The following is a 22,362-nucleotide window of genomic DNA, read 5'->3' on the forward strand; positions in this document are numbered from 1 at the left end:
CCGAACTCAAAAACTACCGCCCCATCTCGCTCCTCCCATTCCCTGCCAAAGTCATTGAGAAAGCCGTCAATAGTCAGCTCGCCGCCTTCCTCGAATCCAACAAATCCCTCGACCCTTCACAGTCCGGCTTCCGAGCCAAACACAGCACCGAGACCGCCCTCATCGCAGCAACAGACGGCATTCGAACACTACTAGACAACGGAGAAACAGTTGCCCTCATCTTACTTGACCTCTGCGCAGCCTTGGATACAGTCTGTCATAGCACCCTCATACAACGCCTCAGCAACGTCGGAATACAAGGAAAAGCACTGGAATGGATCACCTCGTTCCTCGCCGGAAGAACCCAGAGAGTCCGCCTCCCCCCTTTCAAATCAGAGGCCACCGAAGTCATCTGCGGCGTACCACAAGGATCATCACTCAGCCCCACCCTCTTCAACGTATACATGAGTCCCCTCGCATCCATCGCACGCCAACACAACCTCAACATCATCTCCTACGCAGACGACACCCAGCTGATCCTCTCCCTCACCAAAGACCCAAACACCGCCAAAACCAACTTACACGATGGAATGAAAGAAGTAGCCGAGTGGATGAAAAACAGCCGTTTAAAATTAAACTCGGACAAAACAGAAGTCCTCATCTTAGGATCATCCCCCTCTGCCTGGGACGACTCATGGTGGCCACCGGCCCTGGGAACCGCACTCATACCTACGGACCACGCACGTAACCTGGGCTTCATCCTGGACTCCTCCCTCTCGATGACCAGACAAGTCAACGCCGTCTCATCATCTTGCTTCAACACCCTACGCATGCTCAAAAAAATCTTCCGTTGGATCCCCACCGAAACAAGAAAGACGGTCACCCACGCACTGGTCACGAGCAGACTGGATTACGGAAACACCCTGTATGCCGGAACCACAGCCAAACTACAGAAAAAACTCCAACGCATCCAAAACGCCACAGCCAGACTCATATTGGACATCCTTCGGCAAGCACACATTTCCGGCCACCTCAAAGACCTCCACTGGCTCCCTGTCAACAAGAGAATAACATTCCGTCTCCTCACCCACGCACACAAAGCGCTCTACGACCTAGGACCCGAATGCCTCAACACGCAACTCTCCTTCTACACCCCCTCCCGCCAACTACGATCGTCCAATCAAGCCCTCGCCGCCATTCCACGCATCCACAGATCCACCATGGGAGGAAGATCCTTCTCTTACTTAGCGGCCAAAACCTGGAACTCTCTCCCCACCCACCTCCGCCTTACACAGAACCACCTCTCCTTCAGAAAGCAACTAAAAACTTGGATAAAGCACCTCCCTCCCTCAAGCGCCTTGAGACCCTCTGGGTGAGTAGTGCGCTATACAAATTTTGGAATTTGGAACTTGAACATGTCAACACATGATCTAAAGATGTCACTAGAGAACTGAGAGCGATGTCAACACATGATCTACAGAGGTCACTGGAAGCACGGAGAGCCATGTCAACACATGATCTACAGAGGTCACTGGAAGCTGTCTGTGCCATGTCAACACATGATCTACAGAAGTCACAGGAAGCACTGAGAGCCATGTCAACACATGATCTACAGAGGTCACTTGAAGCACTGAGAGCCATGTCAACACATGATCTACAGATGTCACCGGAAGCACTGAGAGCCATGTCAACACATGATCTACAGGTGTCACCGGAAGCACCGAGAGCCATGTCAACACATGATCTACAGAGGTCACTGGAAGCACTGAGAGCCATGTCAACACATGATCTACAGAAGTCACAGGAAGCACTGAGAGCCATGTTAACACATGATCTACAGAGGTCACTGGAAGCACTGAGAGCCATGTCAACACATGATCTACAGATGTCACAGGAAGCACTGAGAACCATGTCAACACATGATCTACAGGTGTCACCGGAAGCACTGAGAGCCATGTCCACACATGATCTACAGAGGTCACTGGAAGCACTGAGAGCCATGTCAACACATGATCTACAGAGGTCACTGGAAGCACTGAGAGCCATGTCAACACATGATCTACAGATGTCACTGGAAGCACTGAGAGCCATGTCAGCACATGATCTACAGGTGTCACTGGAAGAACTGAGACACATGTCAACACATGATCTACAGGCGTGATGAGAAGCACGGAGAGCCATGTCCACACATGATCGTAAGAGGTGTCTAGAAGCACTGAGAGCCATGTCAGCACATGATCGTAAGAGGTGTCTAGAAGCACTGAGAGCCATGTCAACACATGATCGTAAGAGGTCACTGGAAGCACTGGGAGCCATGTCAACACATGATCTACAGAGGTCACTGGAAGCACTGAGAGCCATGTCAACACATGATCTACAGATGTCACTGGAAGAACTGAGACACATGTCAACACATGATCTACAGGCGTGATGAGAAGCACGGAGAGGCATGTCAACACATGATCGTAAGAGGTGTCTAGAAGCACTGAGAGCCATGTCAGCACATGATCTACAGGCGTGAGGGGAAGCACTGTGAGCCCTGTCAACACATTAACTACAGAGGTCACTGGAAGCACTGAGAGCCATGTCAACACAAGATCGTAAAAGGTGTCTGGGAGCATGGTTTATACATTTGGCTGAAATGTGTCAACATATGGTCTAACGACAAGATCAGAAGCACAGTGTGCCTTGAGAAAGCATGACTTTGATAGAAGTGCAATGTGTCCAGCCATCAAATGATCTAAAGAGATGACAACAAGCACTGTGCGCCATGTCAACAGATGGTTTTTAGATGTGCCAGAAAGCTAGCTTCCGACAGTTCCGATGACTGATCTATTCTTACCTTTCTTCAGCCAGATTGTAAAGTAACCATACCAAAACGGGGTGACAGTCACTTCACACCAAGATGTCCAATAACTGAAAGTTTAGAGGCTGCACTCACGCTACAGCAAATAATTATATGATATTACTATCAACAACAAAACGGGATATACCAGTATTGATAACAGGAGGAATAGTCAACACATTTGATCCAAAGGCTTAAGAGGAAAATAGGAAGAGACTTGAAAGCACTGCTCATCACCCAATCTGTTTTTTCAATCAACTTTGAGAGGTCATGGAACAGTCACAATAGAAATAATCCAGCAAAGTCAAGATTGCGAAACCCCTTCACAAGGGGCATGATTGGTACTTTCAATGCGAACGGAAGAAGGGTAAGGAGGAATGAATAATTCTCACACTCATCATCTGTGTGCAATTTCTGCTTTAACTTCTCCATCTTCTTCTCGTCCCTCATTAACGTCTTGTCCCTTTTTAAAGTTCCCGTCACTTCCTCTTTTTTCTCCTCGAGGACCTCACGCACAAGCGAATATTCATCATAGTTTGTAATGCCTGTAAAGGAAAAGTTTGAAGATTTGATATATGGAAAATTCCAGAAAAATTAAACTATGCAGCAATAAAATAAAGACATTTGAAGCAGTCAATAAGCACAATTATTGACTGCAAAACAAACCATTACCAAATACCAGACATATCAAACACAACAATGATCACCCCACTGCAGAGGACAACACTGTCTTCTCTGTAGCGTTTCATTCACCGTTTTAACATTTTGTAGTGCTGCATATGGCAAGTGTTAATGTTACTCACTTCATTTTTGGAGACCTAAGTAGGAGGCCTTGCCGTATCCAACGCAGAACCTGCAGGTAACAGCAGCTGCATTACAAGCAAGACCTTCAATTATCACGTCAACTGCCTCGATCATCTCAGATCATTTTTCCTAGTCACACTTCTCGCAATATGAGAGTGAGTCTATGTCCCTGAAAAGTGCATTAGCATCTTGTAATAAAATTTAAAAAAGCAGGTTGCCTCCTTCCCCTAAGCCTGTATACGCTTATAGTAGACCCTTCCTCCAGATGTTCCTGCCCTTTTTAGGTCTCGCCCGGGCAGCGCTTGCGCGGTCTCTTCGAGACATGCTGTATTCAGCTATGGACATTTAGCTCCGTCTATTTCCCCGCCCATCATTCAATTTGCTCCACTTACTGTCCTTTGTAAATGGTGGCTTTGGATTTGTCAATAGGCTCAGTAGTCTCTCCTTAGTACCTCCTTGTCTCAAGTTGTAACCTCCCATGAGGACTACCCTTGATACACGTTTTGTTACTCTAAATGTTTCAATTGCAGCCTGTGAGCGCTATTTTCTTTAAGCACTTATTTCTGCCTGCTGTTTCAGGCAGGACACACACTCCCCCGTTTTTTTTGTGTGTTTTTATAACCAACGTGGCACACCTTAGCTGTAATAGTGGCGGTTGCGTCTTTCTTTTCTTATTTGCGGCTCGCTCAACTCGGTCACTTGAGGTTTTTTTCTATTTCTTTATATTTGGTACAATCGCAGTACGCCCTGCTTTAACTTTAAGCATCTTAAGCTAAAGTGAGGGTGTAACAATTGCTTCAAAAGTAAATAAACAGAAAAAATAAATGTGGCCTCACACCTTTTTTTTCTCTTTCTTTACTTTTGTTACAATCGCAGCACCTGCGCTCTAGCTTTAAACATTTCAAGCTAAAACGCAGGTGCAGTGATTGCTTCGAAAGTAAATAAATATAAACAAATTTGCAGCAACATACCTTCTCTATTTACTTTAACAAGCGCGGCACCCGTGTTTTAGCTGCATGGAACCCGCCACCAATCTGCCAGGAGTCCTTCGTGGGCGCAGTGGACAGGAATGAAGGCAGCCCCGGGTTAGGGCCCTCATTCCTTCGGGCGCAGAGGACACGAACGAAGGCAGCCCCGGTTAGGGCCTGCATTCATTCGGTGGCGCACGGGACACGAATGAGGGCAGCCCCAGGTTAGGGCCTTCATATCTTCGAGGACGCAGAGGACAGGAATGAGGGCAGCCCCGGGTTAGGGCCATCATTCCTTTGGGAGTGCAGAGGACAGGAATGAGGGCAGCCCCGGGTTAGGGCCTTCATATCTTCGAGGATGCAGAGGACAGGAATGAAGGCAGCCCCGGGTTAGGGCCTTCATTCCTTCGGGGGTGCAGAGGACAGGAATGAGGGCAGCCCTGGGTTAGGGCCTTCATTCCTTTGGGAGTGCAGAGGACAGGAATGAGGGCAGCCCCGGGTTAGGGCCTTCATATCTTCGAGGACGCAGAGGACAGGAATGAGGGCAGCCCCGGGTTAGGGCCTTCATATCTTCGAGGGCGCAGAGGACAGGAATGAAGGCAGCCCCGGGTTAGGGCCTTCATTCCTTCGGGGGTGCAGAGGACAGGAATGAGGGCAACCCTGGGTTAGGGCCTTCATTCCTTTGGGAGTGCAGAGGACAGGAATGAGGGCAGCCCCGGGTTAGGGCCTTCATATCTTCGAGGACGCAGAGGACAGGAATGAGGGCAGCCCCGGGTTAGGGCCTTCATATCTTCGAGGACGCAGAGGACAGGAATGAGGGCAGCCCCGGGTTAGGGCCTTCATTCCTTCGGGGGCGCAGAGGACAGGAATGAGGGCAGCACCGGGTTAGGGCCTTCATATCTTCGAGGACGCAGAGGACAGGAATGAGGGCAGCCCAGGGTTAGGGCCTTCATTCCTTCGGGGAGCAGAGGACAGGAATGAAGGCAGCCCCGGGTTAGGGCCTTCATTCCTTCGGGGGCGCAGTGGACAGGAATGAGGGCAGCCCCGGGTTAGGGCCTTCATATCTTCGAGGACGCAGAGGACAGGAATGAGGGCAGCCCAGGGTTAGGGCCTTCATTCCTTTCGGGAGCAGAGGACAGGAAGGAAGGCAGCCCCGGGGTAGGGCCTTCATTCCTTCGAGGACGCAGAGGACAGGAATGAGGGCAGCACCGGGTTAGGGCCTTCATATCTTCGAGGACGCAGAGGACAGGAATGAGGGCAGCCCCGGGTTAGGGCCTTCATATCTTCGAGGGCGCAGAGGACAGGAATGAGGGCAGCCCCGGGTTAGGGCCTTCATTCCTTCGTGGGCGCAGAGGACAGGAATGAGGGCAGCCCCGGGTTAGGGCCTTCATTCCTTCGGGGGCGCAGAGGACAGGAATGAGGGCAGCCCTGGGTTAGGGCCTTCATATCTTCGAGGGCGCAGAAGACAGGAATGAGGGCAGCACCGGGTTAGGGCCTTCATATCTTCGAGGACGCAGAGGACAGGAATGAGGGCAGCCCCGGGTTAGGGCCTTCATTCCTTCGGTGCGCAGAGGACAGGAATGAGGGCAGCCCCGGGTTAGGGCCTTCATTCCTTCGGGGCGCAGAGGACAGGAATGAGGGCAGCCCCGGGTTAGGGCCTTCATTCCTTCGGGGAGCTGAGGACAGGAATGAAGGCAGCTCCGGGTTAGGGCCTTCATTCCTTCGGGCGCAGAGGACAGGAATGAGGGCAGCCCCGGGTTAGGGCCTTCATATCTTCGAGGACGAGGAGGACAGGAATGAGGGCAGCCCGAGTTAGGGCCTTCATTCCTTCGAGGACAGGAATGAGGGCAGCCCAGGGTTAGGGCCTTCATATCTTCGAGGGCGCAGAGGACAGGAATGAGGGCAGCCCCGGGTTAGGGCCTTCATTCCTTCGGGGAGCAGAGGACAGGAATAAAGGCAGCCCCGGGTTAGGGCCTTCATTCCTTCGGGGGCGCAGTGGACAGGAATGAGGGCAGCCCAGGGTTAGGGCCTTCATATCTTCGAGGATGCAGAGGACAGGAATGAAGGCAGCCCCGGGTTAGGGCCTTCATTCCTTCGGGGGCGCAGTGGACAGGAATGAGGGCAGCCCCGGGGTTAGGGCCTTCATATCTTCGAGGATGCAGAGGACAGGAATGAGTGCAGCCCTGGGTTAGGGCCTTCATTCCTTCGAGGTCGCAGAGGACAGGAATGAAGGCAGCCCCGGGTTAGGGCCTTCATTCCTTCGGGGGCGCAGTGGACAGGAATGAGGGCAGCCCTGGGTTAGGGCCTTCATTCCTTCGGGGGCAGAGGACAGGAATGAAGGCAGCCCCGGGTTAGGGCCTTCATTCCTTTCGGGAGCAGAGGACAGGAATGAAGGCAGCCCCGGGGTAGGGCCTTCATTCCTTCGGGGGCGCAGTGGACAGGAATGAGGGCAGCCCCAGGTTAGGGCCTTCATTCCTTCGGGGGCAGAGGACAGGAATGAGGGCAGCCCCGGGTTAGGGCCTTCATTCCTTTCGGGAGCAGAGGACAGGAATGAAGGCAGCCCCGGGGTAGGGCCTTCATTCCTTCGAGGGCGCAGTGGACAGGAATGAGGGCAGCCCAGGGTTAGGGCCTTCATATCTTCGAGGATGCAGAGGACAGGAATGAGGGCAGCCCCGGGTTAGGGCCTTCATTCCTTCGGGGCGCAGAGGACAGGAACGAAGGGAGCCCCGGGTTAGGGCCTTCATTCCTTCGGGGGCGCAGAGGACAGGAATGAGGGCAGCCCTGGGTTAGGGCCTTCATTCCTTCGGGGGCGCAGAGGACAGGAATGAGGGCAGCCCCGGGTTAGGGCCTCCATATCTTCGAGGACGCAGAGGACAGGAATGAGGGCAGCCCCGGGTTAGGGCCTTCATTCCTTCGGGGGCACAGTGGACAGGAATGAGGGCAGCCCTGGGTTAGGGCCTTCATTCCTTCGGGGGCACAGTGGACAGGAATGAGGGCAGCCCCGGGTTAGGGCCTTCATTTGTAATGTCTCATACCTGCATCGCAGCTTCTGCTGCTGCACTCATGAGGACAAGGACAGTGGCCAGGCCAGGTATCTGCTCAAATGAGGGAAGACCCTCATGTCCTAACCACCCCAAGACTGCTCAGACTTGAAATGCCCTTACAGTGTAGATGTAAAGAGGCCTACAGTGTCATCACTGCCAGCCCAAACAACCGGGGTGGAGAAAACAGTACTTGGATGCGTAAATAAGCTTGCACTTTGGGTGCCCTCTCGACATCAGTACTCAACTCTGATAGATGTCACACTCCATTTGGAAGGACCCTCGTGGGCTTCCATTATTGTTGGAGTCACAATCAAGCACAGGTCTGAGAGAAAATATCATGGTCAGTGGCGTAGGTTTACAAACCCACACAGACAGACACTTCCGGCACGACAACGGAGAGAAATTTAGAAAGGGCCACAAACGTTTGCTTGAAGGAATGTGCTCTGCTATCAAAAGACAAGAGTCCCATGAAAAATAACAGATAGATTAATACATGTGTGTAGGGGGGGTGGGGTGCGTGCCTAAAAAAACGTATAGTGTCTTACCTGTCGGTGTAGTTTTCCAGCTTGAAGACTTTTCTGGATTCACTATGCTGTGCATTATACCGCCATCTAGTGGTTGGGTCCGAATTGTAGTATTTTCTCTTTTTTTTTTGGTGGCCTGGTGGGCATCGACATACCACCATTCGGTGTCCTGTGACGTCTACAAGCTTCCTCCGGAAGCTCCCACCTTTGGTCGCCATCTAGGGAATCTTTATATATATTTTTTTCGTTCTAGTTTCCCTTTCTTTCTTCCTCCCGTGTCGTCTTCTTGGCGGAGGGGGGTGGGTTCGCTAGTGAATCCAGAAAAGTCTTCAAGCTGCAAAACTACACCGACAGGCAGGAAACTATACGTATTGCAGCGTGAATCTTTTCTGGATTCACTATGCTGTGCATAGACTTTGTAGCGATTTGCTAGTCTTGTGGTGGCTGGGTGGAAGATGAACGCTGTGAATATATGTTGTAAGACCTTCTGTCCAACTTGTGCTTCTTTGTTCATCTGAATGTCCACGCAGTAGTGCTTTGTGAACGTTTGCACTTTAGACCATGTTGCCACTTGGCAAATGTCTTAAATAGGTGTGTTATCTAGCCACTGTTGCTCCTTTCTTCCTTGTCGAGTGAGCGTGCGGTGCTCCTTGCAAGGTTTGACCTGACTGTTTGCGGCACAACTGTATGACTTGTGCGACCCATCATGCCATGGTATTCTTTGTGACTGGTCGCCCCAGAAAACTGTTAGCAAATGAAACAAAGAATTGCTTAGTTTTCCTGCATCGCTTTGTTCTCTCAATGTAGTACATGACTGCCCTTTTGGCGTCAAGGGTGTGCAATGCTCTTTCTGCTTGCGTTTTGAGAAACACTTGGTATTTGTATTGTTTGGTTAATATGGAACTTAGATACCACCTTTGGCACAAAATGTGGGTCCGTTGTCATGACGGCTATCATTATGTATTTGGAAGTAGGGCTCTTGTAGAGTTAGAGCCTGCAATTCCCTTCCTCTACGCTGTTTTTTCAGTGTGAGCATCTGTAAAATTTCTTTGTGTATTGGCTCGAATGGCGCCTTCATCATTTGTGTGAGTATCAAGTTGAGGTTCCATGTGGGTGGTGGCACCCTCCTTGGAGGTGCTATCCGCTTTGCTCCTTCCAGGAATCTCTTGACCACTTATGATGTGAAGAAACTCTTCCCTGTTTCTCCCCTTGAGTAAGCTACGATTGTTGCCAAGTGTACCCTTATAAAAGCGTAGCTTAGATTCTCCTGTAGAAAATATGTTAAGCATTTTAGTACTGTTGATTCCCTTATGATATTTCTTGAAAGTTTTTTCTTACGGCATCAAAGTGAGAAACGTTTCCATTTCGCTGTGTAACATTTTCTTGTTGTAGGTCTTCTCGCCGCTCTGTGTACTGCCAGTGTGCTCTCAGGTAGTTTGAGTTGACAGAATTTTAAGTCCCTCGGAGCCACGCTGCCAGGCTTAGGCTCTTTGGTTCTGGGTGTAGCACCTTTCGGTTTTGCAGAGTAAGAAGGTCCTTCCTGTTGGGGAACTTGTGCTTTGTGACGTTTCCATTATCTGTGAATATCAGGTTTGTGGTGCTATGAGGATCAGTGTCATACGGCTGTTCCTGCACTTGATGAGTACCTTGTGCAGTAGCGGTATCGGGGGAAAAGCATAAGTAAATGTCCCTGACCAGTCTAGCCATAGAGCATTCCCTAGGGACTGTGCGCACAGTTGTCTGGATGCGAAGTGTTGGCCTTTTTGCATTTTGGGGTGTTGCAAATAGGTCAATTTGCGGAGTCCCCCACTTTTTGAAGATTTTCTGAATTTCTGACTGATTCATCTCCCATTGGTGGGATGCTGATGTTTGTCTGCTCAGGCTGTCTGCTTCTACATTGTCCTTCCCTGGAAGACGAATTGTTAGTAAGTCTATGTTCCATGGGATAGCCCCTCTACATCACTCCTGGGCTAGGGTTGACAGTGTTAATGATTGTTGATGTAAAACACTGTGGGTGTGTTGTCTGTTAGAATCAACACCCTCTTTCTGTAAAGCTCCTTCTGAAAGGCTTTTAAGGCTAAAACACTGTTTTTAACTCCAGAAAGTTGATGTGCTTTATCGCATCCTGCTGGGTCCATAAACCACTCACCTTGAGGTTGTTCATGTGCGCTCCCCACCCCAGTTGTTCCACCATGTCAACTTCTGAAGAACTGTTTGTGTGACAACCACTAGATCCTCCCAACTCCCTGTTGCCTGTGACCATTGTTGGTGAATCCATTATTGGAATGGTCTCATGTGCAGTCGAATTTTCGGGACTAGATGAATGCACGAAGCCATCATCCGTAGTCATTTCCACAATGTCCTCACTGTCAGAGATTGCCCCTTGCGGTATAGATGTGTCTCCTTCTGTACTGATACTGTCCTCTTTGTTCTCCGGAACACTCTCTCTAATGTCATGTTGATTTCTACCCCTAAGAATATCTTCCCTTGCTCTGGTGTTATTGATGACTTTCCCCAATGTATTGAGAAACCGAGCTGTACTAAGGTTTCTACGACCCTTTGTATGTGTTGTTTGCAAACACTGTATGATCTTGCTCTTACTAACAAGTCGTCTAGGTATGGGTAAACCTGGATCCCTTGCCTTCTTAGGTGGGCTGCTACTGCTGCCAGGCATTTTGTTAACACTCTTGGTGCAGACTTGAGTCTGAATGCTAGCAGCGTGAATTGGTAGAGTGTTTTGTTGATTACGAATCGGAGTAGGTTTTTGTGTTGGTTGTTCATGGGGGAAAGCAAGTAAGCATCCTTTAGATCTATAGTTGCCATGTAGTCCCCTATGTGTATTTGAGGTATTACTTCTTGCAGGGATGTCATTTAGAATTTTTGAGTGTTTATGAACTTGTTTAGGAACATTAAATCATAGGTCTTAATGTTCCGTCCACCTTTTGTATGAAGAAGTACGTTGAATACACCCCCTTGTTCCTTTCCTTGTAAGGCACCCTCTCTATGGCCCTTTTGTGTAGAAGTTATTGTGCTTCTTTGAGCAAATGAGACATTTCTCTTCTTGATTTTTGGTTTCCTGCATGGTGGTTTTTGTTAGACCTGGCACCTTGGCGTGAGTTTCCCTTCCACTTTTTGCTGATGTGCCTCAGATGTTTTTGCTGGTGTCCACTGCTCAGGGCACTGCGCCACGGCCAATCGGTGCCGCAGTGCAAGTGCTCTCAATGTAAAGTGTAAATGTGATTGATGTCCATGATTGGTTCATTGGATTTACTGTCAGTCCCCAGTAGAGTGTACCAGGAGTGCCAGGGCTTGTGAATGCCAATACTGCTAGTGGGCCTGCAGCGCTGGTTGCGCCACCCACAGAAGCAGCCTTAAAATGTGTCTAGGGTCTGCCATTGCAGAACCTACGTGCAGTCTGGTGCTGTCATGCTGGCTGGGCAAGTGCACACACTTGCCAGCCTCTAAACCTTCCCTTTGCTTCATATTAGTCACCCCTATGGTAGGCCCAAGGGCAGGGTGCATTGTAAGTGTAAGGTAGGACAAGCCTGATGTGTGTGGCATGTCCTAATAGTGAATTACAGCCAAATTCGTTTTTCACTATAGTAAGGCTACCTGTTCTCGCAGGCCAAGATGGAATGCTGGAATTATTACACCCTATAATCCCAGCAGGCTCAGGGAACATGGTAGGAAATAAAGTTTAGTATGCCTGAACTCAGAATAATAAAATACATCTTTTAGTAAAGTTTATTTTAATATCCTGTGTTTGCAAATGCTACTTTTAGAAAGCTAGCATTTGCTTGCCTAACCATCTCAGCCCGCCTCTGCTAGGATGTGTATCTGACTGTCTGGGTATGTGAGTGACAGGGCTGGGGATGACAGGTGGTGAAAGCCAGGATTACACCTTAGTGGGAGGTGGGAGTGCCCCTGGACTCTGAATAGGGCTGTGCTCGGCCACCACAATGCTGGCTCCACCTCCTGGGGAGCGACTGATGACTCAGCCCGACACTTGGCCCAGGAAGGGGGAAGCCTGTCAACAAAGTACTCCTGGCTGCCCCTGTCCACACAATGCCGGCTCCACCTCCTGCGGAGCGTCTGATGTGCCATCCCTGCTCCCTGAAAGAAGAGACTCAAGTTTACCCAACACAGTGCTCCAAGACTGAAAGAAGTTAAGCAGAGGCCCCCCGGGCCTGTAAGAACAAAAGAAACTGAGTATAAGTATAGGAGCCCTGCTCCCAAGAGACTAGATCTTGTTTCCCACAACGAACCTCTGCCCAACTAGAAGGAGAAGAAGACGCTGGAAGGACTGGCCTGCTGATTGCCTTGCTGAGGAAGGAGAGGAGAGGACTTGCTGAAAAGACTTTGTAGACTTGTGCTGAAACTTTCTCCAAGGGCTTGATTGAGCTTGCCCCCTGACCTGAGCCACAGGCCCATCGGGCTCAACCTGTGCTTTGCCCGTCTGTGATCGCCGTGAGGATTTCTTCCCCGCCGGAGCCGTGACTTTGGTGCCCCCACAACCCCTCCTTGGCCGTGTCTACTGCCGCCTAACTGTTCCCGCCGGGAGAGAGCCCCGCTCTGTTGAGCCGATCTTCCCCCGCTGTGCCAGGCCGCCCCTGCCACCTCGCCGCTGGAGGCTCGCTGAAAGGCCCCCCACACTCCCGCTGATGCCCCCACCGTGACCGCGGATCCAAAGACCAGACTCTGTGAAGCTTCGGGAGCCCCGGACGCCGCCTCGCCCTTTACCAAGACCCGCCTTCACAAGATCAAACCCCAAGGTACGTCTTGTGCTTGAAGCGCACCAACCCGTCTGCCTGCCTGGTAGACTGAGGAAGAGGGAACTCCGGGCTGCAAGTATCAACCAGAACACTACGGGCTCGGGGCCCGCAACGTTTTATTTCCCCGTTCTATCTTTGCGCCTCTGCCGTGCCAGTACGCTCCCCACTGTCTGCCGCGCCGCTGACAGCCTACGGCTCGTACCCGCCCGGTCACCTCCTTCTGAGCAGCCAAGTACGAGCCGCACCAGAGCCGTACGGCTCGTACCCAGCATTGAGACCAGCCGCGCCGTACGCGGCGCACCACGAGAAGCGTGGGAGTCAGCAGGACTCCACTTCTCGGCCAGTACGACGGGCAGGGAAGCACTACGAGCTGCACAGCCAGCCCGACCCGAGCCACAGTGCGGGGAAGTGTGCCCAGAAACCTAAGGGAACTATTTTTGAAGTAACAGAGACGTAACAGAACTATTTTTAGTAAGAAGGACTAGTAAGAAGCAGCTTACAATCCAGAAGAGAATTTGCCATTGTTTTACAGCTTGTGGCCTAACTAAAACGTTATCAAAGGTCTTGTAGTAATTTGCCTGCATAGAGATATATATTTTTACATAAAGAAGACGTATTTTCATATATCCACAGCCTGGTGTCCATTTGTGGGGGGATTGGTACATTTACTGTGTGTGTGATTACAAATGCTTAACCCAATAACGCCTGAAGAATAGCCTTGGCTGCTCCCGCCACGTACCTAGAGGGGAGCAAGGGTCATCCTTCGCCCTGACTTAGAGGAGAGGGTCCCTGTTTGTCACAAGTAGATACTTGCGCCAACCAGAGCCCCCCCAATTCTAACAGTTGTTTTGCCAGTTCTATGCAGTGTCCGTATTGTATTACGTTTAATATCCATTTGTCGAATGTAATCCTCTTCCACCCCTCAAAGAAGTTCCCAATTCTGCCTCCCACTGGTGTTGCATGTTGGAGGTATTTCTTGCTGTTTGGGACCTGTTGTTTTTCTATGTCTATTTGTTATTGTGCCCTCAGATCTTTTTAGAGTGCTTGCCAAGGTTGTAGTGCATCACTTGGAGGTGGGTTGCTGTCCCCCTCTTTGCTGGTCGCCTCTTCTTCGATTGTGCCCTCAAAAGGATTGCCTCCCCCATTTGTATTGCCAACCTTGTTGTTGTTGACCTTGTTGCTGCCCCATTTCTCTCCTTGGTAACCTTGCTGGAAGGTCTGGTGGTGGTGGCTACCTATGCATGTTGGTCTCCGCGATGGTGTCCCCCTACGCATACCTCTGATTTGTAGTACCCCCATGGACCTTGCAGTTTCATTTTCTTTCTTCAGCTGAGTTAGCTGGTCCTTCACAGCTGTTCCAAACAGGTGTTCTCCATTGAACTGGGTGTTCAAGATGTTACTCTGCACCTCTGGTTTGAACCCTGTGATTCTTAGCCAGGTGTGTCTTCTCTCTGTCACCCCGATCATCACCTGCCTGCTTAATGCCTCTGCAGCATCTAGGGCTGACTTGAAACATGTATTGGCCATGTTTTTCCCCTCTTCCACCAGTGGCTCGCCTTTCTTTGGAACTGGCCTAGAGATTCTTGAGCAGTTCGCCTAACTCCTCCCAGTGTTGGTATGCATGCCTATTGGTAAATGCATTAGAGTTCGCTATGCGCCACTGAATAGCGGCACGTTGTTCCATCTTTGGCCCTGTTAGATCCATCCTTTTGCTCTCCTTGTCTGGTGGTGGGCCCACATTAGTGGGAACATTAGCCCTCTTTCTGACTGTGAAAGCTATTCTAGGGTCCGCAGGCACTGAACCTCTGATGTACAATGGGTCCTTTGAGGAGTGCTTGTATTTTTTTCTCACTTCTAGGTGTTACTGCCTTGCATGTGGCAGGTTCCTTAAAGGTTTTCTTTCCTTGGACCAGCACACTTAGGAGCATGGGCAGGATTTGGCTTCTTGTCTGTGTGGGCAGCAAGGTTTCTCGTAGGAGAAAGCAGGACTGTGGCTTTTCCTCCTCTAGCTGTACTCCATAGGTGTCAGCAGCCTTCTTTACTACCGGATTGTACATCCCGATATCGTTGAGGGGTGAGGGCCACAAATGGTATATATCTACCACTTCTTCTGGCGAGTCTGTGTCGAGATCTTGCCATTGCAAGTCTTGTGTCTCCGAGGTCACAGAATCGTGGTAGGTTTGGTCCTCTTCTTCTCCATCAGCTTCAAAGTAGTATTGTTCCTCATTCTCTTTGTCAGGCGGCTCTGGGGTTGTTGGAACTTGTAGTTCCTCAAGGTCTTTTTCGAGGAGTGTTGCGTTTTTTGGCGGGATCTTGAATTGCTTCATAGTTTCATAAAAATTTCTCTTGCGCTGCAAGATACTTGCTTTTTCGGCTTCGAGCCTCTTCTTTTTCTTCTTGAGCTCCGACGCTTGTGCTTCAGCTTTGAGATTTTGGGGCTTTCTCTGGCGCGGGTCAACACTGAAGTCGAAGCTTGCTTTACCCTCTCTTTTTACGACGTTGAGGAGTCCTTCTCATGACTGCTCTTTGACGACTTTGTCCTTTCCAGGGTTTTCACCATCTGGGAGTCCTTGTCAAAGGAACCGACAAACTGTTTGTACTTGGATGAGCTCACGGTTGTCGAATGTTGCAACGCTGGGGCTTTTTTTTGAGGACTTCGAGTCACTCCTTCGCGGCTCGGTCGACTGTTTTGGGGTCGCTGTCTCTCTTACCTCCTTCGAGTTTTCTTTTCGGCGTCGACAACTTGGACGTGCGTGTCCTCCTTGCGCTCAAGCAGTTTGACGACGACGTCCTCTTCCTCGTTGGAGAGGTTCAGGTCTCAAAGGTGTTGGTCTTTGACCCTGCATGTTGTAATTCGCTCTTTCTTTGCCTTTCCCTCACCCTCAAGGTCTTCGGGGTGAACGCCGAGCATGCATTGCAATCTTCGGAGCGGTGGTCGATCAGCAGGCAAAGGTTACCGACTGGGTGCTGATCCTTAGCGCTCATAGGTTCTTGGAGAGCACACAATAGGTCTTTTGCAACCAGATAGCTCTGCTGCCTGGTAGGCTCTACCTAAAAAGTCCTAGAATCATAAAAAACATAACAGCTTCTCCAAAGAAAACACTCCAGCCTTTAAAACACCCTATAGGTTAAAGGCACTATAACCAACCCATCGCACTCAATGCGGTGAGCTATACTTTCACAGATGGTCATGCTAGCCCCCACTAGCATCAGTAAGTGTCTTATCTCACCTTGAAGAGATACTCATTAGCCTCTACTTGCGTCAACAGGTAGATGCACTTGCTCATTGCTCCACAGCTGGACAAGCTACACTTGAAGGGCATCAGTCTGCCAGTAACCTTATCTAACCTGCCAGAGATGCTCATGGGACCCTACACTATGATTATATGTGGGTGAGCCGCAGAAAGGTCGAGCCTGAAGCCTGGCTCTACTCGAGGGCTGTTGGAACTTCAAGCCTATAATGAGCAAAGCTTTTGTTTGGCCACCTTCGCTTTACCCTCGTGCAAAAAGAGCTAAAAACAAAGCATTAAAGTTTGAGGTAAAAAGGAGAGACAAATAGACAACCATTAAGTGTGGCCACCTTCGCTCTACCCTCATACAAAAAGAGCTAAAAACAAAGCATTAAAGTTTGAGGTAAAAAGGAGAGACAAATAGACAACCATTAAGTGTGGCCACCTTCGCTCTACCCTCATACAAAAAGAGCTAAAAACAAAGCATTAAAGTTTGAGGTAAAAAGGAGAGACAAATAGACAACCATTAAGTGTGGCCACCTTCGCTCTACCCTCATACAAAAAGAGCTAAAAACAAAGCATTAAAGTTTGAGGTAAAAAGGAGAGACAAATAGACAACCATTAAGTGTGGCCACCTTCGCTCTACCCTCATACAAAAAGAGCTAAAAACAAAGCATTAAAGTTTGAGGTAAAAAGGAGAGACAAATAGACAACCATTAAGTGTGGCCACCTTCGCTCTACCCTCATACAAAAAGAGCTAAAAACAAAGCATTAAAGTTTGAGGTAAAAAGGAGAGACAAATAGACAACCATTAAGTGTGGCCACCTTCGACGCTACCCTCATACAAAAAGAGCTAAAAACAAAGCATTAAAGTTTGAGGTAAAAAGGAGAGACAAATAGACAACCATTAAGTGTGGCCACCTTCGCTCTACCCTCATACAAAAAGAGCTAAAAACAAAGCATTAAAGTTTGAGGTAAAAAGGAGAGACAAATAGACAACCATTAAGTGGCTGCTTTGTACTAAGTGAAACCAGAAAGCTGAATAAATCATGGTTTTCCCGCCAAACCAAACTGTGTAATCTTTGTCAAATAGTTTATTTAATGGATTCTCCTTTATCGTCACTTTCGCCAATTAAAACACCCTCAAATACATAATTTAATAGACTATAATACTGCTCTGTCTATACGAATCCAAGCCACATACAGGGTTCATGTGACAACTGTCTTGTGTCGTAGTTCACGAGTGCCACTGTCACAAGGATTGGGGCGGAGACTGAATAGTTTTAAGTTCTTTAAAATTAACTATCACTTTTAATAAGTACTTCTCAGTGCAGTGCATACTCAGGGCTAAAACCCAAGACAGACCCTTGGCTCAGTTCGCTCTGTTAATTTGCTGGCTGGCCCCCTTTAACACCAATCAGGCTTTTACCCATCTTAGTACGGATGGCCATGCTTTTCTTCAATGCATGATCATAACCATGCACTTACCTAATCTGTGAGAGATGCTCATGCTAGCCTTGGCTGGCTTCAGTGTGCCTGTGCCCTTATCTATCCTGTCACAGATGGCCACGCTAACTTCACTGGTATCAGCGTGTATAAGCTCTTACCTATCCAGTTTCAAAGGGTCATGTCAGTCTTCACTTGCATCAGTCTGTCTGTACCCTTATCTATCCAGCCACAGATAACCACGCCAGCCTTGACTGGCATCAGAGCATCCGCATACTTACCTATCCTAGCACAGATGGTCATGAGTATGTCGCAGACTGTTTTGGAATCGTCCACCATCACAGTTTTCACAGTGCCGTCCAACATACGGATTTTCAGTGGTCGCTGCTTCTTCTTGTACTCCAGAGTGTCCTGCGGAGAGAAATGGCCAGAGTGTGTTGAGTGAGCACAGAAGCACATCTAACATCTGAATACAAGTGAAGGATGACGCCTCCATATCGAAGGCGCGGAGAGTGCTGGTCCACAGAACTGGCTAGAGGACACAACAGTACAATTTAATGAATATGCTACTTACCAGTATGCATCTGTTCTTGGCATGTAGGGCTGCTAACATTCATATCTTAGCATTAGATCGCCGCCTAGTGTTGGGCTCGGATGATTGCACATTGTTGTCCTGGAAGAGTCTTCGAAGTATCCTGAGATAGGTGGCTCCTCCCCTGGACTACAGTGCGCATGGGCATCGGCTCCATCCCCAGATTGTTTTTCGCCATTGTGGCAGAAGATGGAGTGAAAGTGTAAAGGATGTCCATGCTAATGAATAAATACAATAGTATATCTGCAGCTGCGACAGGCACCGGGGAGGAGGGCGGGCGATATGAATGTTAGCAGCCCTACATGCCAAGAACAGATGCATACTGGTAAGTAGCATATTCAGTTCGAGGCATGTGGGCTGCTAAATTCATATCTTAGCATAGAATACATAGCAGTCCCTCCATCAGCGGCGGTTGCCCGTGCCAGCTGCAGAAACCTGAAAAAGTGTTTTGAGAACAGCCTGTCCTACAGCAGCTTGCTGTTTGGAATGCACATCAACACAGTAGTGTTTTGTGAAGGTGTGTGGTGTGACCCACGTGGCTGCTCTGCAAATGTCCTCCAAAGGAATGTTCCCCAGGAAAGCCATGGATGCCCCCAGTTTGCGTGTGGAGTGCGCCCTGGGGGGTATTGTTAAAGTGCGCTTCGCTTTCTGATAACATATCTGGATGCACTTAACAATCCACCTGGCTATCCCTGCCTTGGAGATTGGGTTGCCTTTGTGTTGTGGTGCGAAGGCAACAAAGAGTTGTTTTGTCTTTCGAAAGTGTTGTGTCCTGTCTATGTAGTACATCAACGCCCTTCGTACATCTAAGGTATGGAGCATCCTTTCCGCCACCGTTTGCGGGTTTTGAAAGAATGCTGGTAAGTCAATGGTCTGATTTAGATGAAACTGTGACACCACCTTAGGAAGGAATTTAGGGTTAGTGCGTAGCACTACCCTATTTGGGTGAATTTGAATGAATGGCTCTTGTATTGTGAGCGCTTGCAGCTCACTGACACGCCTCAGAGACGTAATAGCTATAAGAAAAGCCACTTTCCACGTAAGGAATTGGAGCTCACACGAGTGCAGTGGCTCAAATGGTGGTCCCATCAGTCTGGTGAGAACGACGTTGAGGTTCCACACCGGAGCTGGTGGTGTCCTTGGGGGAATGACTCTCTTCAGACCTTCAAGGAAGGCTTTAATGGCGGGCACTCTGAAGACAGAGAGGTGCTGCCTGTTCTGAAGATAAGCCGCTATGGCTGATAGATGTATCCTAATGGAAGTGTACGCCAGATTGCACTTGTAGAGATGTAATAGATAGCAGATGATGTTGGGGATAGATGCATCTAGTGGGTTGATGTCATTGGACGTACAGTAGATGACAAAACGCTTCCACTTAGCAGCATAGCATGCTCTAGTAGTAGGTTTCCTCGCCTCCTTGATGATACTCATGCATTCTGGAGGTAGGTTAAGGTATCCAAACTCTAGGACTTCAGGAGCCAGATCGCCAGGTTGAGCTGTTGTGGATCTGGATGCTGAATGTCTCCATGGTTCTGCGTCAAAAGACTGGGCGTGAGGCGCAGTCTTTGATGCGGCACCACTGAGAGTTCGAGGAACGTGGTGTACCAAGCCTGGCGTGCCCACGTTGGAGCAACCAGGATGAGAGTCATGGAGTGCTGCCTTAGCTTTCTTGCGACCAGCGGTATTAGAGGGGCTGGCGGAAAAGCGTACGCAAATTTGCCTGACCAGTTCATCCATATCGCATTCCCCTGCGACTGTGGGTGAGGGAACCTGGCGGCAAAGAGTCGGCATTTTGCGTTCTACTTTGTGGCAAACAGGTCTATCTCCGGATGACCCCACTGCTGGAAGTACGGGTGGAGAACAGAAGGGTGTATCTCCCACTCGTGCATCTGATGGCTGTATCTGCTGAGCAGATCCGCCATCTGATTGTCCTTTCCTGGGAGGTGTTCTGCCATGAGGAAAATGTTCCTCTGAATGGCCCACTTCCACATGCTCTGAGCCAGATGAGACAGCTGTGGCGAGTGGGTGCCTCCCTGCTTTTGAATGTAGTACATCGCGGTCATGTTGTCCGTCCGGACTAGCACGACCTTGTTGCTCAGATGTACAATGAAGGACTTGAGCGCCATGAAGATTGCCATCAGTTCCAGATAGTTGATGTGCATCTTCTGTTGCTGCGTCGTCCATAGTCCCTGCACTGTGTAAGTGAGCACATGAGCTCCCCATCCCTGGAGAGATGCGTCCGTTGTCAGGACAATCTGCGGCACGGGCTCTTGGAACAGTCGGCCCTTGCAAAGGTTGTGTGGAGTCCACCAATGCAGAGAGTCGTATGCCCGACTGGTAACCAACACTAGGTCTGTCAATTGCCCACGAGCCTGTGTCCACTGATTCGCTAAGCACTCCTGGAGCGGGCGCATATGCAACCGTGCGTGAGGGACTATGAAGATGCAGGAGGCCATCATGCCTATCAACTGCATGAACACTCTCGCTGGCAGGGAGTGTCGTGGTCTGAATCGTTGGATCAGCGACTGAATGCTGTCGATTCTGACTTGGTTTGGCTGAGCCATGGCTGTCAGGGTGTTGATCGTAGCACCCAGGAACTGCCGGACATGTGCCGGCTGAAGATGCGATTTTGGGTAGTTCAGGGAGAAACCCAGATCGTGAAGCAGGTGAATTGTAGTCGACATGTCTGCGGCGCACTGTTGCTCTGACTTGGCTTGTACGAGCCAGTCGTCTAGGTAGGGGTAGACATGGATGTTCTGCCTCCTGAGGTGCGCTGCTACTGTGGCCAGACACTTGGTGAACACCCTCGGGGCTGTTGTGACTCCGAAGGGTAGGACTTTGAACTGGTAGTGCCTGCCTTGAATAGTGAACCTGAGGTATTTCCTGTGTGACGGGTGTAGTGGAATGTGGAAATAAGCATCCTTGAGATCTAAGGTTGCTAAGAAGTCTCCCTGGTTTAGCAAGGGAAGAATCTGCTGCAGTGTAAGCATGTGGAAATGTTCCGATAGTATGTACAGGTTGAGGGGACGTAGATCGAGAATGGGCCTGAGAGAACCGTCCTTCTTTGGAATAAAGAAGTACAGGGAATATACCCCTGTGCCTTCCTCCCCCACCGGCACGAGCTCGATTGCGCCTTTTTGCAGCATCGCCACCACTTCCTGCTGCAATAAGTGCAAGTGCTCTGCGGACATAGGCCTTTGCCTTGGTGGGATGTTGGGTGGAGTGGATTTCAACTCTAGGCAATAACCATACTGGACTAGTTGTCGCACCCACCTGTCTGTGGTGATGTTTCTCCAGACGGGCAGGAACTGCTGCAGTCTCCCCCCGACAGGTGTTAGGTGGTCGGGGGGCAGTGACAGAGAGTCACTGTTTGCTTGGAGTAGAGGTGCGGGAGCTGTTGTTTCCTCTGCCGCGACCTCTGTTGCTGTTATTCCTGTAACCTCCCTTGTTCTGTTTAGTGAACGAGGATTGCGCCCCACCTTTGGAGAACTGGGATTGTTGACCCATTTGTCCTCTGGTGACGCCACGTGCACCTGAGCGACGAAAATTGCTGCCACGAAACTGTTGGGACTGTAGGGCCCCCATAGACTTAGCAGTTTCTGTGTCTTTCTTTATTTTCTCTAGGGTGGTGTCAACATCCGGACCAAACAGACTATCAGGATTGACCGGCTGATTAAGAATTGTTGTCTGAATATCCTGCTTAAACCCTGAGATGCGGAGCCACGATTGTCTTCTCAGCATAACGCTAGTGTTGATAGCCCTAGCAGCTGTGTCCGCAGCGTCAAGTGCACACTTGATGGCTGCGTTTGATATTAGCTTTCCTTCCTCAATAAGCATTTTGGTGCCTTCTTGGAACTGTGGGGGCAGGTGTTGTATAACCTGTTCTAGGGTGTCGTAGTGCGCCCTATCGTAACGCGCCAGGAGCGCCTGCGTATTGGCGATGCGCCAAAAGTTTGCTGCCTGTGCAGCTACTCTCTTGCCTCCTGCCTCTAGCACTTTGGACTCCTTATCCGGGGGAGGAGCTTCACCCGTTGTCTGGGAGTTGGCACGTTTCCTGGCATTGGCAACCACAAGAGAGTCCAGTGGCAATTGTCCCCGGATGTAGGCGGGGTCCGCAGGTGCAGGCCTGTACTTCTTTTCAATGCGAGGGTTGACCAC

The 22,362-nt window shown here is 49.7% G+C and overlaps 1 protein-coding gene across 3 annotated transcripts in view; it reads right to left on the reverse strand.

The window, feature by feature from the left end:
* TLN1 (talin 1) overlaps nucleotides 1–22,362 on the reverse strand; it is a 750,278-nt gene that overhangs the window by 499,082 nt on the left and 228,834 nt on the right. For all 3 annotated transcript variants that reach the window (XM_078674421.1, XM_078674420.1, XM_078674419.1), the window contains exons 5-6: nucleotides 17,894–18,023; nucleotides 3,217–3,369 (exon numbers count right to left, since the gene is read on the reverse strand). In XM_078674421.1, the coding sequence (XP_078530547.1) occupies nucleotides 3,217–3,369; nucleotides 17,894–18,023 (283 nt within the window). The remainder of the gene's footprint in view (nucleotides 1–3,216; nucleotides 3,370–17,893; nucleotides 18,024–22,362) is intronic.

Source organism: Lissotriton helveticus, chromosome 2_1 (assembly GCF_964261635.1).
Source record: "Lissotriton helveticus chromosome 2_1, aLisHel1.1, whole genome shotgun sequence".
NCBI classification, from domain to species: domain Eukaryota; kingdom Metazoa; phylum Chordata; class Amphibia; order Caudata; family Salamandridae; genus Lissotriton; species Lissotriton helveticus.